Below are 16,123 nucleotides of genomic sequence, written 5' to 3' on the forward strand. Positions count from 1 at the left end.
AGATTATATTAAAATCTAGACCCGATGAAGAACCCGTCTCAAGAACCCAGATTACAAAGGAGGAACGCCACAAAGGTTGTGATTTACCTTTGATAAGTTCAAGAGTTCAATCAAGAACAAGAGGAGAAAACTCAACTCACAAATAAAATTCAATATTGTCTAATCCCTCAAATGAGGCTACAAAGAGTTTTTAAACCCAAACCTAATCAAAACCCTAGCCAAAATAAAGCCCCTTTTTCCCAAAATTACCCTTGATGAACAGTACGGCTACAGTACCCGCGGCTACAGTAACCCCAACAATAAATTGATGAAACCCTAGTTCCTAAAATGTAACTTTCCAAATAAGCCCTTGGCCAAAATACAAGGCCTTCCCAAAAACATAGTTCATAAGAAATAAGACATGTGAGCCAAGCATTTTCAATCCCACTTATTCTAAACTAGTAAAATAAATCATTTAACCAAATTAGAAGCCTCCAATAACAATAGGCCGTATCTCTAAATCATGTCTTCCTCAGCATGAATAAAGTGGATCAAAGCTGGTTCTTCTTCTTTAAGACCCATCTTCAGTGTTGGGCTCTTGCTGGCTTCATCCCAAGTGGATTGCACCAATCCTTGCATTGCTTCCTTGATCTTCTTGGCCCTTGATCTTGTAATTGGCCCATCTGGAACTTGCAAAGGATCTTTAAGAGTAGGCCCACCTTGGTTCCTATCATTCTGGTTGCATCTTGTACACATCTTCAAATAGATGTCCATTAAGGAAAGCTGTCTTGATTTTCATTTGATGCAGCTAGATCAAAATGAGCCACCAATGACATAATAATCCGAAAAGAATCCTTGGTAGAAACAAGCAAGAAAGTGTCTTTATAATCAATGCCTTTAGCTTTGGTTAAAACCCTTAGCAACAAGCCTAGTTTTATACCTTTCTACCTAGCGTTCAGAATTATACTTGGTTTTAAAAATCCATTTGCAACCAATTGGCCTATAGTCACATGGAAGTTCAACTAAGTCCTATACTGCGTTTTGACACATCAATGACATCTCATCATGCATAACATCCATCCAACATGAAGGTTGAGGACTATCAATGGACTCCTTAAAAGAGGTTGGATGAAGAGACATACTAGTATTAAACTCATGCTCCTGCAAATAGACAATATAATCATCGGAAATTGTTGGTCTATGAATTCTCTGTGATCTCCTCAAAACAATATAATCAATTCTCACATCAACATCAACTATAGTGTCAACAATAGGGTCTTGGACAACAGTACTGGTTCCTTCCATCAGTGGCTGCTTTCTGTCAATGGTGGTGCAGCCACTGATGGAGGAGTAATCTGAACAGGTATAACAACACGCTCCTCCTTAAATACAACTTCACGTAGTACAAAACTCTCATTGTCACTAACATCCTCAAAGAAAATGCTCGATTAGATTCAATAACTCTAGTAACATTAGAAGGGCAAAAGAATCTAGAGCCTTTTGATCCCACGCAATAGCCAACAAAATAACCAGTAATTTGTCTTAAGATCAAGTTTCTTCTACTGAGGATTATAAGGCTTTATTTCCGCTTTACAGCCCCAAACACGGAAATGATGCAAACTAGGCCTTGTACCTGACCATAACTCATAAGGAGTTTTATGAAACTGACTTACTTGGTACTTGATTCAAAATATATGCAGTGGTTTTCAAAGCCTCAAAAAGTCAGGCAAAGTGGAATGACTAAGCATACACCATACTATATCCATAAGGGTATGATTTATTCTTTCTGCAATACCATTCTGTTTAGGAGTTCCAAGCATTGTGTATTGAGTCTCGATACCACATGTCTCGAGAAATCTAAAGATCTAGGATTTCTATTAGTTTCATCATATCTCCCATAAAACTCACCTGCTCTATCTGATCTCTACTTTGATTTTCTTATTTTTTTGGAGCTCCACAGCAGCCTTAAAAGCTTTAAAAACTTCCAATGAGTCTGGTTTTTTTTTGAATGAGCTCAATACAACTATAGCGATAATAATTATCAATAAAGGTAATGAAGTATCTATAATTTCCCAAAGCGGCAGGTGAAATGGGACCATAAATATCAGTATGGATTAAATCCAGAATATCCAGACTTCTGCTAATCTTTTGTTTTTTAGTTTTCGTTGGAAGCTTCCCTTTTATACAAGCAACACAAGTTTCAAAATCAGAAAAATCCAAGTCAACTAGAATGCCATCTTTAATCAACCTCTCCATTCTTTCTCTAGAAATACGACCCAACCCTTTGTGCCACAACATGGAAGAGTTTTCATTGGATCTAGTACATTTAAAACCAACTACAACATTCACAACAGAGACATTAGAAGAAGCAGGATCTAAAGCAAGAAGTAAGTCAATTTTATACAAACCATCATATAAAGTAGAAGTACCAACCACAACAAAATCATAAAAGATTGTAGCTTTTCCATTTTCAAAATAAAAAATATAACCACATTTGTCCAAAATAGAAATAGAGATTTCTTCTGATGGTAGGTATAAAAGCAGTATTAGACAAGTTCAAAACATGCATAGAAGTTAAAATAAGTCTGATAGCACCAATATGTTCAACTTTAACCTTCACACCATTGCTCATATTTACTACCAACTCTGTATCAATTGGTCTTCTGCGGTTCCTTAATTCTTGCAAAGAATTTGTAGTGTGAATGGTTGCACTAGTATCTAGCCACCAAGTATTAGAAGGCACATCGACTAGATTAGACTCAAAATACACTAGTAGCAAATGTGTACATTTCTTGTCTAACCAAGCCTTACATTTCCTACAATCAACGCTCTTGTGTCCAAACAAATGATAGAAGTTGCACATTCTCTTAAAAACTTCCTTCTTAGGCCCATTTGAAACATTTACACTAGCTTGCTAAGGAGGCCTCCCAAATTTCTTCATCTTGCAGGAGTTGCTACTATTACCCTTAAAGAACTTCTTCCCATTATCAATAGTTACCATGAAAGCAGTATGATACTTGGTCTTTTTCATCATCTCCTCTTCTTGAGTTACAATAGCAGTCATTTCACTCAACTTCCATTCATCTTCAGAACATTATAAGTGGTCTTGAGTGCATCAAACTAAGGTGGCAAAGATTCAAGCACTTGCCAAACAAGAGAGCTATCTGCTAACTCAACTTTTATTCCTTTGAGCTTATTAAATAAATGAGTAATTTCATGATTTACTCTCGGACTCCACTAACCCCATCATAGGTTGTGGTAGTAAGAAGTTTCATCAAAGTTCCCTTTTTTGCCTTATCAAACTTAGTAAAATTCTTCTCAATGGCATCAAAATATTTTTTAACACTATTTGTATCAACTATGCTCTGCTTGATAGACTTGTCAATAGTATAGATAATCATGAGACAAGTCCTATTAGAATGCACCCATTGCTCATAACGAGCCATTTCAGCTGTAGAACTTTTACTAGTGGGTTCAATAGGCGCATCGACCCTCAAAGCCAAATCCAAATTCATGATAGCCTAATTAATAGTGAGAGACTCATACTAATCATCATAATTTGTTCCCATTAAACTCTTGATGGCAGATAAAGAGAGAGACAAAGCTGTATTACCATAAGAGAATATGACAAAATTTATTATGCATGTGGAAGAAGAAACATGCACCTATAAATGTCTCTATTAGGCAATCTTACATCCATGCTAGAGTCTTATTCAAAAATAGACTGTTACGCACTATACTAAAGCCCAAGATACATAAAAGTCTCTTATGCATGATAAAACAAAATAATTAAATACAAGGACTTAAAATGACCCACTACTGAGAGGATAAGACTAGGCCACCAAATGCCAAGCACTTAACTATTATCTTTATCGTCCTAAGTATCCAACCAAATAATGGTTTGCCGACAAGGCAAAAATTCACTATCCATATGGATCTTAGTATAATGTCATTAAACGAAAGTATGATCAATATAACAACTTTGATAATTTATCATGACTAGTCCCATGTGAGGTGCAGATATAGCCACTCCAAACCATCGGTATTACAACAAAAATGACAAAAAAATCAAAAGTATCTCCATACAAGATTCTTTATTGCCAAATATATATATATATATATATATATATATATAAAACAACACAACAAACAATACTATTATACTCTACTTTATTTGAACAAAAAAAAAATATCCTCCTTCTTCCATTTGTTTTTTTATGGCATGAACAAAAATAAAAATAAGAATAAGAATCTTTAGTATTTATGGATAAGAGAACAAAAGAGGAACCTTTTACAAAATGAAAAAGAAAAAGCATCAAGAGTTAGCTCCCCCACCCCATTTTCAATATCTAATGAACACATGGAATCAAGAGATAAAGCTGCTAGAGAAAAAAAAAATACTCCACCCAGTTGAAATGGCTGGTTTGGGATATAAGACAAAACACAAAATTCTCATCTCATCTCATCATTACACCTTTTTCAAATCTCCATATAAAATATAATAAACAATTCAATTTTTTCAAATCTCAATTCAATTTTTTCAAATTCTAAAATAATAATAATATTAAAACATAATATTTTAAACTTTGAAATAAAATACAAAATTCTCATCTCACCCTCCATAGCTATCGGTTTGCTAGTTACAAATAAAACTCAAGGAAACCGAAAATCTTGCTAACAACTAGCAAGATTTGTTGAGTATTTCATACGGTGGAGGCTAACAACTAGCAAGCCATCGAAAATCAAGCCCACCGAAAATGTTTGAGTCAAGTCACCGGAATGAAAAGTAAAAGAACACAACCATGAAAATAGAAAGATAAGCTCTGATTCCAATTGTTAGATTTACAAGATGTGATAATTACTTTCCATAATCAAAGCATGTAGTCAATAAAATTGAGAGTTCATACTTCAAATAACTTGTGATGGATTTTCTATAGAGCTTTAGGGTTCCTGCAAAAGAGGAAATTTTTCAGCTATAGAGAGAGCTACTCCCTACTCCTCTTTGTCTAATTTTTGGTTCTTGCCCTAAGAGAGAGAAGAAGAAGAGCAAAAGGCCAATATAGAACTTAATGGGCTAGTTCTATTTTTAAAGTGGGGTGAGAGTAAGAGCCTCCATATGTGTCTATTAAAATGGCTCATCTCATTATGGGCTCAATGACTAAATGTTAATGCTTATCCACTAGTTATAAAAATAAATACAACAATTTTTACATTTTTTTTTTTCTTGAATCCACTTTTTTACAGAAAGACTATGCATGACTTATCTATTTGGAGCTTGTATAAACCATTTATCTTTTTCCATAATTCCTCATGTGTACTGTTTACTCTTTGATTAATCCTCTAAATTATTTTGTGTTGAATACTCAGATGAAGAACAGGTAGTACTGTAGTAATGCTATCGTAGCTAGAAGTACATCATTGCCCATGCTCTGAGTAATCAACATTATGGGCACCCTAAAAGTTAATTACATCCTCACTAAATGTACCATATAATAAGCCTTACATTAAGGGTAAACTCTCACACGAAAAACCTCTTCAACACCTCTCATTGAGGGTAAACATATATATGACTCAAAACATTACTCTAGTATCTTTAAACAATCCACAATTAGTGATATAATTTGTTCACGATCCATTTAATTTCTTTCCGAACACGAGCTTAACATCAAGTTGCATTTTATGTTTCCCAATAACCCATTTATTATACGTGCAATCTCAAGTTCATTCCAAGCTATTTAATATTAACAAATTAAACAGATTAATATATAAATGGTTCATTTACAAAACGAATCAAGTTAAACTAGATTTTGACTGAGTATTTCGAATGATATATAGCTAGGTCGAGTAATCTTATTTATTTATTTACAACTCTACCATTATTATACTAAAAGAGGTTGTATACAATTCATATATATTGTTTACAAGTATCAAAACACAATTTTCTTGAAGAGTAAGAATGTGAACAGCCTTCGGGCTTACCTGTTACCACACATACGGCTAAGGCTCTCCACCTATGGAGGATCTTATATCCAATTTTTTGAGTTTTAGAGAGAGACTCCTCTCTAGAAACTACCACCAAATCAAAACTTGTGTTGTCCCTCCTCTCTCCTTCATTCCTCCTCCATCTTCTCTCTAGTTTTCTTCTTTCATTTTTTTTTTTTTGGTCGTTTTTTCAAGGCTAAGTATGGTAGAAAGCCGATTTGTTGCTATCAAGCGTTCAACGACCACCACGCACCCTACCGTAGGTTTCCCGAGGTACCGATCCTTCAGACGGGCAAAGAATTTCATCGAACAACGCTACGTGTGAGCTACACGCGCAATTCAAAGTGGGCATGTGAAATCCACGCGCTACTGCTAAGGGTACTCTTCTGCTGCCACACGCGGCTTCTCTAGGTCCAGGGCCACTGGTTACTTCAGACCTGACTGACCGCCATATTCTCAGGGTGGCGCATGGCTCTTAAGCGCCATCACAATCATTTTGTTTGTCTTTTTTTTTTTCCTTCAAGGTTGAAAATACTGTTCTATATCTTTCGAAGATGTAATTCATTTTTTTCCATGTATCTTTAATTTATGTTATATCTTTTATTTTAAAAAATAAAAATAAAAAAAATATATAGTCTCTTGGATTTTTGTCCATATAGTATGTCCTCTACTCCGTCTTAAACATAGTATGGGATTTGTAAACTTTGTCCTGAGCAGAGTTGTGATGTCTCTCAGACGGTGGTCTGTAGAGGTTTGCAGTATGGACTAGACCATGTCAGTCACAGTTGTGTACTAAGGAGACATTAATGTTGTAGTTGGCTTGTTATATATGTATGTTTCAGGTCAAAGTTGTACTGTCCATTTATTAATGAATGCAGTATGTTTTATTAAAAAAAAAACACAATTTTCTTGGTCGAACTTTCAGCCAATTTGCTTTTCTATAATTCTTTCTAAGTAAGTTAATTTTCTTTTCTAGGGCAAAAGGAATATTTCTATTTATAACAAGGAGCCAAAACTGTACGGATCAACTCAAAAATGCCATTGAACACACACACGCGAAAACACTGAGTTCAAATGCGCATGCAAAGCATACAAATAAAATAAAAGTATACGCTCGATCCCCTATTGATCAGAATAGTAATTATTAATTATTGGTTTATAATCTCTAAACATTGGGTTCGGACAGAAAGTAGACAAGCAAACGAGTGCACGTTCTAAATAAAAACAGACAGAAGATGCCAATTTGTTTGGGTTTGTATTAATATGGGGGTACTATTAAAATATAATAGAGGACGTACGCATTAATTCAGTTTTAAGGGCATGGCTGTTCAGTTCCTGAAATCTGGGTATTTTATAGTAATAATAAAATAGGACATTGATTTAATAATAATTATAGCAAGAAACATGATACATGCAACCCAGAAGAAATAATATATATATATATATATATATATATATATATATATATATAAAATAAGCAATTCTGTGAAAATATACATCGAATGGGTCAGATCAAGAGATACTAGATGAATTATACTACTTACAAGTGTAAATAAGCGATGTGTTTGATGTGCTAATAAACTGACCTATAAATATCTATTTTATTATTATTATTATTATTAAAAAAAAAAAAGAAGGAATGCATTAATCGGTATATTCTATAAATAGACCCATCGGCCTCCGTAGAAGCACCTTAGCTTATTGTTATTAGAGAAGGATGAGTAATGGTAACAACAATTAGAGAGGATGGATGGGGATGGGGATGGGGATGGCATGCAGCTTGGAGAAGTGAAGAGGAGGGGGAATGGGGTAGGGAAGGTAAGGGAAGGGAAGGGAGGGCATGAAATAACAATGAAATGGTTTCCTATGAGAACAACAAGTGTGTCGAGTAAGGTACGGTTGACGAGGGTACAAGGTGATAGGCCTGAAACCCACTCATGTTTTATTCAATCATCAATGCACAGTCCTCCTCCTATATACCACCCTCTGTATCTTCTTATCATACTTTTCCATTGCTAGGCTAATTTCCAAGAAAAAATTATTCTCCATGCTAGGTTTTTTGTTTTGTTTTTATAAGAGTGATTCTATTCTCAAACTAATATTGTGTAAAACACACTATTCACATTGTTAAAATAGTAAGATTTGACCCAGAGCTTCATGGATTGATAGCATATAGCTCGGTTTTCTAAATGAAAAATTAGGATTCAAACTCTCAATTCCTTTATAAAAATATAGCAAGATTTGATTTGTAAGATTTAAATTTTAATATTTATTTGGCAAATCAAATTATGATATATAAATATTTTACTGATATATTCTATACACTAACTTGATAATAGAATTTTTCTTTTTTTAAATATTCTTTTGCTCAGCTAGAAGTACTTGTACCATGGCGATGTGATAGATGGAACATAAATTCGAGAAAATATATATATTAGAAAAGGGATTAATTATTATATGTTTTCCTTTAGAACCGCCTGATAAATATTTTGATTTACAGTCACATGAGGCTTTGAACTTCGACTCCAACCCCTCTTTAAAGTTTCAAGAGTACTGGTCACTAATTATCTCTTTGATTTTTTTTTTTTTTTAAAAAGATTTCATGAAATTACATATAAAAAGACGAAATGACCTTGACATTTTTTTTAGTTTTAATATTAAGGTGTTTTGACCACTTTATAAGCATTTTATGTGTGGAGTAATGATTGGTTTTTTTTTTTTTTTTTTTTTTTCCCGAAAGATGAACGGCTACCGAAACTTTTAAATGAGATTCAAGTTGCATTTAAAACCAAGTAATTAAATCATTGCAAGTGAAATTGGGTAATATAATGTGCACAACCCAAAACAAAATTAGAAAAATGTTGTAATTTATTCTAAATTTTATCAGTTCAATTATATCTGTTGATATTGCACATTAAAAGCGACTTTTTATTCAAACGATAGACTTATAAAATTACTTAAAATTTATAAATTTCCAATACAAGAAAACTATTTATTTATTATTAATTATTTCTCGTCAAAATGACTATTTTTTATTAAAATAAGTCTATTTTTTGTCACAAATAATTATTTTTATTATAAATAATTCGTTACAAATTTTTATTTTTCTTGTAGTAATATCCCAACATTAAAATAGCCCATTCAAATGAGGTTTTATGGATTAGGTAGGTTGCCTTATAGGCAAAAGAATAATTGGCACGCAAAAGGGATGTTATCATGAGGAACTCCTTTCTCTTTTGAATAACTTTTTGTTTTTTTTTTTTCTATGTTTGAAAAGAACATACAATTACTAGAAAGCACATAAAGCTGCCCTTTTGTATACTCACTTGGAGGGACAACATACCCATATGCATTTTGAAAATGGGGATTTAGTTCGGTAACAACCAATTAGCCTTTTATGGGTTTATCTAAATTGTTTTACAATGATAATAGAAAAGACATCATACTAACCTAAATAAACCCCACAAAATAAAAAATCCAAAAAAAAAATCCAAACCCTTCACTTTTTTTTTTTCTCAAATTAGCGAAAATATAATTTGCAATCTCCAATCACATACTATATATCAGTATTGATACATGAGAAATTCTATTATAAGTCGTTTGTGAATAACATATCTAGTAAAATACTTATACAATATAATTTGATTTCGAAAATAAATTTTTAAATTTGAATTTTGTAAATCAAATCTTACTGTTAAGTGATGTTGATGGTATGTTCTACACACTGACTTGAGAATAAAATAATTCTTTATATATTGCATATTCCAATTATGAGAAACTGACAAATAGCATATTGTTCCAATTAGGATTATTAATATGGAAAAAAACAAGTGATGTGCCACAATCTTGATATATAGTCTAGTATTAAACTAAGGTGCACATTACAACTTCTTAATAATTTAAATATAGAATGTGTCGATTTTAATAATTTGTGAGGTAAAGGGTAGTATGTCAAGGTAGTTAGAACGCCTAGATTGTGTTTTATCTACAAAAAATTTAATTTATTGCGGATATTAATTAGGCCTTGTTTGTTTTAACAGATGATATGAGATTAAATTTAAAATTTAAATAAAATATTGTTATAATATATTTTTTTAATATTATTTTTATTTTGAGATTAGAAAATTTTGAATTATTTATTTTATTTTATGTGAAAATTTAAAAAAAATTATAATTATTAGATAAGATAAGATGAGTTGAAAAATTTTACCAAAGTGATGGAGGCCTAGTTGTGCTATTATTCTTGTGTCATCAAATTTTAAAGTTCTTACTTGAAAATATAATTTTTCAAATAACAACAATCATGGTAAGCGGAGTGAGGAAGAAACAATTTAAAATTCTAGAAACGGTTTAGCTAATTAAGATGATATAATGGATTAAATGAAATTACGTCAGTTTAAAAATTTATTTTTTGTGAAATATTTTTTATTACATTTCTCAATTATTAAGTGGTCCACGCGTGCCAATAGATAGTCACATGTCTGGAGGTTTATATAAGTAATATTACATATAGTCGTAGAGTGTATAAGCGTTGTACAATTGATTTGAAAAAGAATAATATATGTTATTAAAAAATAATTTTTTATATAGATTTTATATTAATTCATTTTTTTTAAAATATTACGTCGTGCTTGTGCAATTACATTTCACGGTTTATATATAGGCATGAGCAGGACGCGAGAGAGAGAGAGAGAGAGAGAGAGAGAGAGAGCAAGTGGCCAAGCAAAAGGGTCTACTTTGATACTCGTATGGTTCTGTGACACATATATAGGTTAGAAAGCAAAGAGACTGTGTAGCAGAGGAGGGAGATTCTTCTTTTTGAGGCGGATTCCAACTTGTACGCAAAAAATAACAAAAAAGAAAAGAGTAGGCAATCAACGAGAGTGAGTGAGAGAGCGAGCGAGCAATGGAAGTAGAGAGTGAAACAAGACAATCAAAGTTCAGGAGGATTTGTGTGTTCTGTGGGAGTAGCCAAGGCAAGAAGAGTAGCTATCAGGAAGCCGCCATTGAGCTTGGCAAGGAGTTGGTATTCATTGACTCTCTTGTTGCTAAAAAAAAGTTTCCTTTGTTTTCTTTGGGTTTGATTATGTTACTTTTGGCTTCTTACACCTGAGTCATTGGGGAATATTGTTTGTTTTTCCTCTCCATCCGGGCTTTGATGGGATTTCATTTCTACTTGTTTTGAATACATGAAATGGCTTTGAAATTGCTGGAACTTCTATATTATTACGTCCGAAACCTGTGTCTTATTTGTGTTTTTACATTAGTTTTAGGGGTACGCTCCTTATGTTTGTAACTTGTTTGTAACTTGGTTCTTGGGCTTTTACATTTTGGAAATTTTGGCTGTCTTCTTTGTTGGGTTTGTCTCTGTCATGATTTATTCGATTGCTCTCAACCTCTTCGCTCCCTCACATATGCTTTATCAGGAAACTCAACAACATTCAAAATATGCGCATTCTAAGAGATGGAAAAGTTTGTGCCATTTTCCATTGCATATGCTTGATACGTTGTTGCTTTCGTTTTCCCAAATTTAGCTCCGTCTCCTTCGTTCAATTTTTTAGCGTCTGTACCTCTTTCAGTTCCTTTTACGGCTAAAAAGACGAGTGCTAAATGTACTAAGACAGTACTCCTTTGTTGAAGGAGCATGAAGAATCCCTTTCGAGCTTTTAAATAAATTCATCATGAATACATATTTCGAACACGTATGGCCACATAAAAATTTCTTACTTGTTTTGTTTTCTTATTTGTCTCTCTTTGCTGATTCGTTTATATTTTGTCGAAGGTCGCCAGGAATATTGATCTGGTCTATGGAGGAGGCAGCGTAGGTTTAATGGGTCTGGTTTCACAGGCTGTTCATGATGGTGGTCGGCATGTTATTGGGTGAGTCTCTTTTTCTGTTGCTCCTTCCTCACATCTCTCAAATAGAAACCGGAATTATAGATTGAGAAACAAATAGTGATCTGTTGCTGTTGTTATGCTTGGTTTTGTTCTCCGTTGCAACTGATTTTTTGTCATGTAATTGTCTGTGTGCAGAGTTATTCCTAAGACGCTCATGCCTCGAGAGGTATGCCCGTTACATGAGACAGAAAAAAGCAAACTTTTCTTGGTTTTTTAATAATTTTATTTTTTTTATATTATTTTTTTTTTAATCCACCATTGCTTGGGTTTGAACTTTGAGAGAGGGGGGCTGGGGAGGGGATTTGGTTTAGACTGATGCTCTGATGCTCATTTCTTCGATCTTAGCTACTTTCTTTAATTTGTTCCTCACGTATTTTGTCTTGTCTGACCTTTTCTTTTTTCTTTTTCCGAAGTTTATGAATGCTTGCAATGATAAACTCATCCATGATAATACTTCAGCTGTTTGCATTACCTCACCATTGTGTATATATCCATGCCTTTGCTACTGCTCTCTCTGGTTTCTTCTTTTTTACCATATCAACTTTATAGGATCAGCCGGGCAATGAGTATTTTCTTGTGTTTTTTTCTTTGGATTTTTCTGAAATTCGTTTTTTGTTATCACCGTTTATTGAGATATTAAATTACTGGCTAGGGAGTAGCTGGGTTGAAAATCTTGGATCAAGTCCACCAATTCTGCAGCACACATCATTGCTTTACTGCACAAAAAACCAAATCCATCTCTCTCTCTCTCTCTCTCGCTCTGATCTTTAATTTATATAATAAATATTTTTTACCTGAGCCTTTTGACCTTTTTGCAGATAACTGGTGAAACTGTAGGGGAATTAAAGACAGTTGCAGATATGCACCAAAGGAAGGCAGAGATGGCTAGGCATTCCGATGCCTTTATTGCCTTACCAGGTTAGTGTAAGTCCTGAAAAGTGATAACTTTACTCTGAGATCTGAAGGCAAAACAAGAAAAGTTAAGGTCTTTCAGGGCTTTGATTTTACTAATTTGAGCATTTAAGATTGAACATACTCAAGTTTTGATTCTTTTGAGAATTTCTGAAGTCTCTTCTCCTTGTTTGATGACTTGATCTCTAAGTTTCAACTTGTACTCAAGCATTTAATTCTGAAATAATTGAAGGAAGGGCTTACAGTCTCTGAGTCCCACCTCAAAACCCATTAGTCATCTGATTTGGCTTACATTCCCCCACCCCCCCCCCCCCCCCCCCCCCCCCCCCCCCCCCCTCCCTTCTTTCAAAGTGGCAGAGCCTTTGTTTCAGGTATTCCCACTCAATTTGGATTTCGTTGATGATGGAAATAATTAATTTATTTCACAAGAAGATGTAAAATGTCGAGATATTTTCCTATTGTGGGCTGTGGCTGTTGTTTTATGTACAATATGTGGTCTTGGTAAATGCTGTGAAAGGAATTGGATGAAGCCTAAATTATCACAAGTTTCTTGGCTTTTTCTCACAAACCCCAAGACCCATGATGCCTTTCAAACCCTGATCATTGACCCGTCCACATCTTACACTGAAAACTATAGCCTCTGAGGAGCCCTTCTTCTGTGGCTAATATTCTGTTTTCTTCTAATCAGTACCATAGCCTGTGATGTTACTGTGCAAAGTTGTATCTGCCATGTGGGGGAAAGGACAGCTAGACACTCTTTCACTAAATAGTTTCGCCAACTAGCACCTGCACCTAACAGGGAATGATGCTCACCCCTTTAGGACTTTATCATCTTGACTCCCTCCCGAGTTTGAAAATTCATATGGTGAAAATGCATGTAGGGCGTAATGGTAATTTTACCTACCATCCCACCTTCCCACCCCTTTGTTTTCTCTTTTCCCACTACGCGGGACACCTTACCTAAGAGAGAAGGAGAAGAGAAATCTACACCCTCTAACATGATGGTTTGAGCTTTTAGCTAAAATGGGGGAAAAAAAATGGTTTGTGACCCCTTAAGGCCTGCATAGGTTAAGCAGAGGATTATGCCTCTTTTTCTTTGCAAACTTACCAAGGATAGGAGCAGTAAATACTATGTTTAGGAGTTGCAAGGCATAATGCTCCTAAATAATGGATCAAAAAAGAAACCATGTTCATCAAAACAGAGCTAGTAAAAGTAGTCTTTGAAAAGCCTTGGGAGTCCGTATAAGTTTCATGAAACTTCAAATGAGGTAGGATGTGAGGTTTTAAAGTTTTTTTAACATGTTTTGAATGGAGGACAACACATTTGTTGATTATTTTTTTTTTCCCCCTTTGGGATCAATAAAATGCTATAATTCTTATTGCTAATGAAGTCAGTCTGCTAGCTCTCGTTTTCTGTTACGAAATAATGGCTTATCTTGCATCCATGAAAACATTTACCTATCAAAGAAATAATTAATTAGCTTGCATCTTCTTGTAATAATTAAGGGAAGGCCATTTTTTTAGTGTGTGTTGATTTGGCCTATATCTTTGTATTAGTAGATGTTCATGTGATGTTCCATGTAGGTGGTTATGGGACTTTGGAAGAGCTACTTGAAGTGATAACCTGGGCTCAACTTGGAATTCACGATAAACCGGTACATACGTTTCTGCATTTTCTGATTGTTTTGACGAATTTAACTCCTTTAATCTGTGGGAGTTTTATTGTTAACTTTCTATTACAACTGTTTTAATTTTCCTATGTGTTTATTTATAGGAGTACCAACATATAACTTCCACAATTTGCAGGTGGGATTGCTGAATGTTGATGGATATTATAATTCACTCCTGTCATTTATTGACAAAGCAGTGGAAGAAGGATTTATTAGTCCCAATGCCCGCCAAATAATTGTATCTGCACCAACACCGAAGGAATTGGTGAAGAAATTGGAGGTACATAAGCAAAGGAATCCTCTCTTTTTTCCTAATGTTTTCTCTGTTAAATAGTTATGTATCATTTAAGTAGCTTGTTGCTAAAGTGATATGCACTTCGAGCCTGAAAATATTCTGTTCCCTTACTCAGTATATTGAGGCAAACCAACCATAACATTTAACACTACTCAGAAGCTTTCTTTCCTTTTATAAGTTGCTCTACTTTTCATACCTTCCACCTTCATTTCCATAGATTGGTAACAGTAAATTAGGTCTCGTTTGGTTACGCAGTTCAAATGAGATGAGATGAGATATTTTGTTGAAAGTTGAATAAAATATTTTTATAATATAATTTTTTAATCTTATTTTTGTTTTAGAATTTGAAAATGTTGAATTGTTTATTAAATTTTGTATGAGAGTTTGAGAAAGTTGTAATGATTATATGAGATGAGATGAGATAGTTTAGTTTTGTTTAACTAAACCAACCTCTAATTTTTCTTAGAATCAATCATTCTTACGAATGATTATATATATATATATATATATATATATGTCTTATTGCTTATTGCTTGTCATAGGAATACGTGCCCTGTCATGAAAGAGTTGCTTCAAAGTCGAGTTGGGAGATGGAGCAGCTTGGCTACTCTCAAAGATATCTCTAGGTGATGTAGGGCTTACTGCATTAGAGAGGAGGTGGATGGAATTTTGGAGGTAGAAGCTGAAGATGTGAAGAAGCTCAATCTCTGTTATGGGGAATTTGTGTTTTTTTTTTTTTTTTTTTTTTTTTTTTTTTTTTTTTTTTTTTTTTTTTTTTGTAAATTACTGCAATTGACCACAACATGTGAAGCTTCAGTATTCTTCCTTTTTTCCCCCTTTTGGAACTCTGATTTCCTCCCAAGTAGTTAAGTAGTATAGGCTTTTGCTTTTGATCTTTCCCCTTGAAAATGTTAATTGGTTATCTAATCAATTGATTAATATCCGTTGCTTCTTCTTTCTTCTCATGTCATAAGCTCCCCACATTAAGCAGTAAACAAAAACAGAGAGCCAATTGTCCTCTGTGAAGAATGGTGTGCGAAAACCGTCATTCTAGAGTCCAAGTTTGTCGGATTCATAGCCGGAGTTAAAAGATTAAATAAAATATGTTACGTTATTAGTTATAAGAAAATTCTGCTCATCATCCCTACACCACACATGATTTTTTTATTATTTTTTTCCTTACCAAATGTATGAAAAAGGAAACAACCTCTCTCAAATTCCTTTCGGGAATTACTTTATGCACAAGTCTTTCAAAAGTGATTCTACATGCTTTACTCAGTTTTCTTTTGATTTGAGTTTTATAGTGAACTTTTTGTTGAACGAAAACTTGCCAAATTAGTGTGTAACTTACATTTTGTAAAAAGTTTTTATATACTTAATAGTTTTC

The 16,123-nt window shown here is 33.7% G+C and overlaps 1 protein-coding gene across 1 annotated transcript; it reads left to right on the forward strand.

Moving 5' to 3' along the window:
* The first annotated feature begins 10,640 nt into the window (after positions 1-10,640).
* On the forward strand, positions 10,641-15,691 carry LOC121268683 (cytokinin riboside 5'-monophosphate phosphoribohydrolase LOG3). Its single transcript, XM_041173022.1, has 8 exons — positions 10,641-10,987; positions 11,744-11,841; positions 11,995-12,025; positions 12,678-12,777; positions 14,356-14,426; positions 14,578-14,721; positions 15,279-15,461; positions 15,492-15,691. Exons 1-7 carry the CDS (start codon positions 10,868-10,870, stop codon positions 15,360-15,362), a joined length of 648 nt encoding a protein of 215 aa, XP_041028956.1. The 5' UTR covers positions 10,641-10,867; the 3' UTR covers positions 15,363-15,461; positions 15,492-15,691.
* The last annotated feature ends 432 nt before the right edge of the window (positions 15,692-16,123 follow it).

This window comes from Juglans microcarpa x Juglans regia, chromosome 5S (assembly GCF_004785595.1).
Source record: "Juglans microcarpa x Juglans regia isolate MS1-56 chromosome 5S, Jm3101_v1.0, whole genome shotgun sequence".
NCBI classification, from domain to species: Eukaryota; Viridiplantae; Streptophyta; class Magnoliopsida; order Fagales; family Juglandaceae; genus Juglans; species Juglans microcarpa x Juglans regia.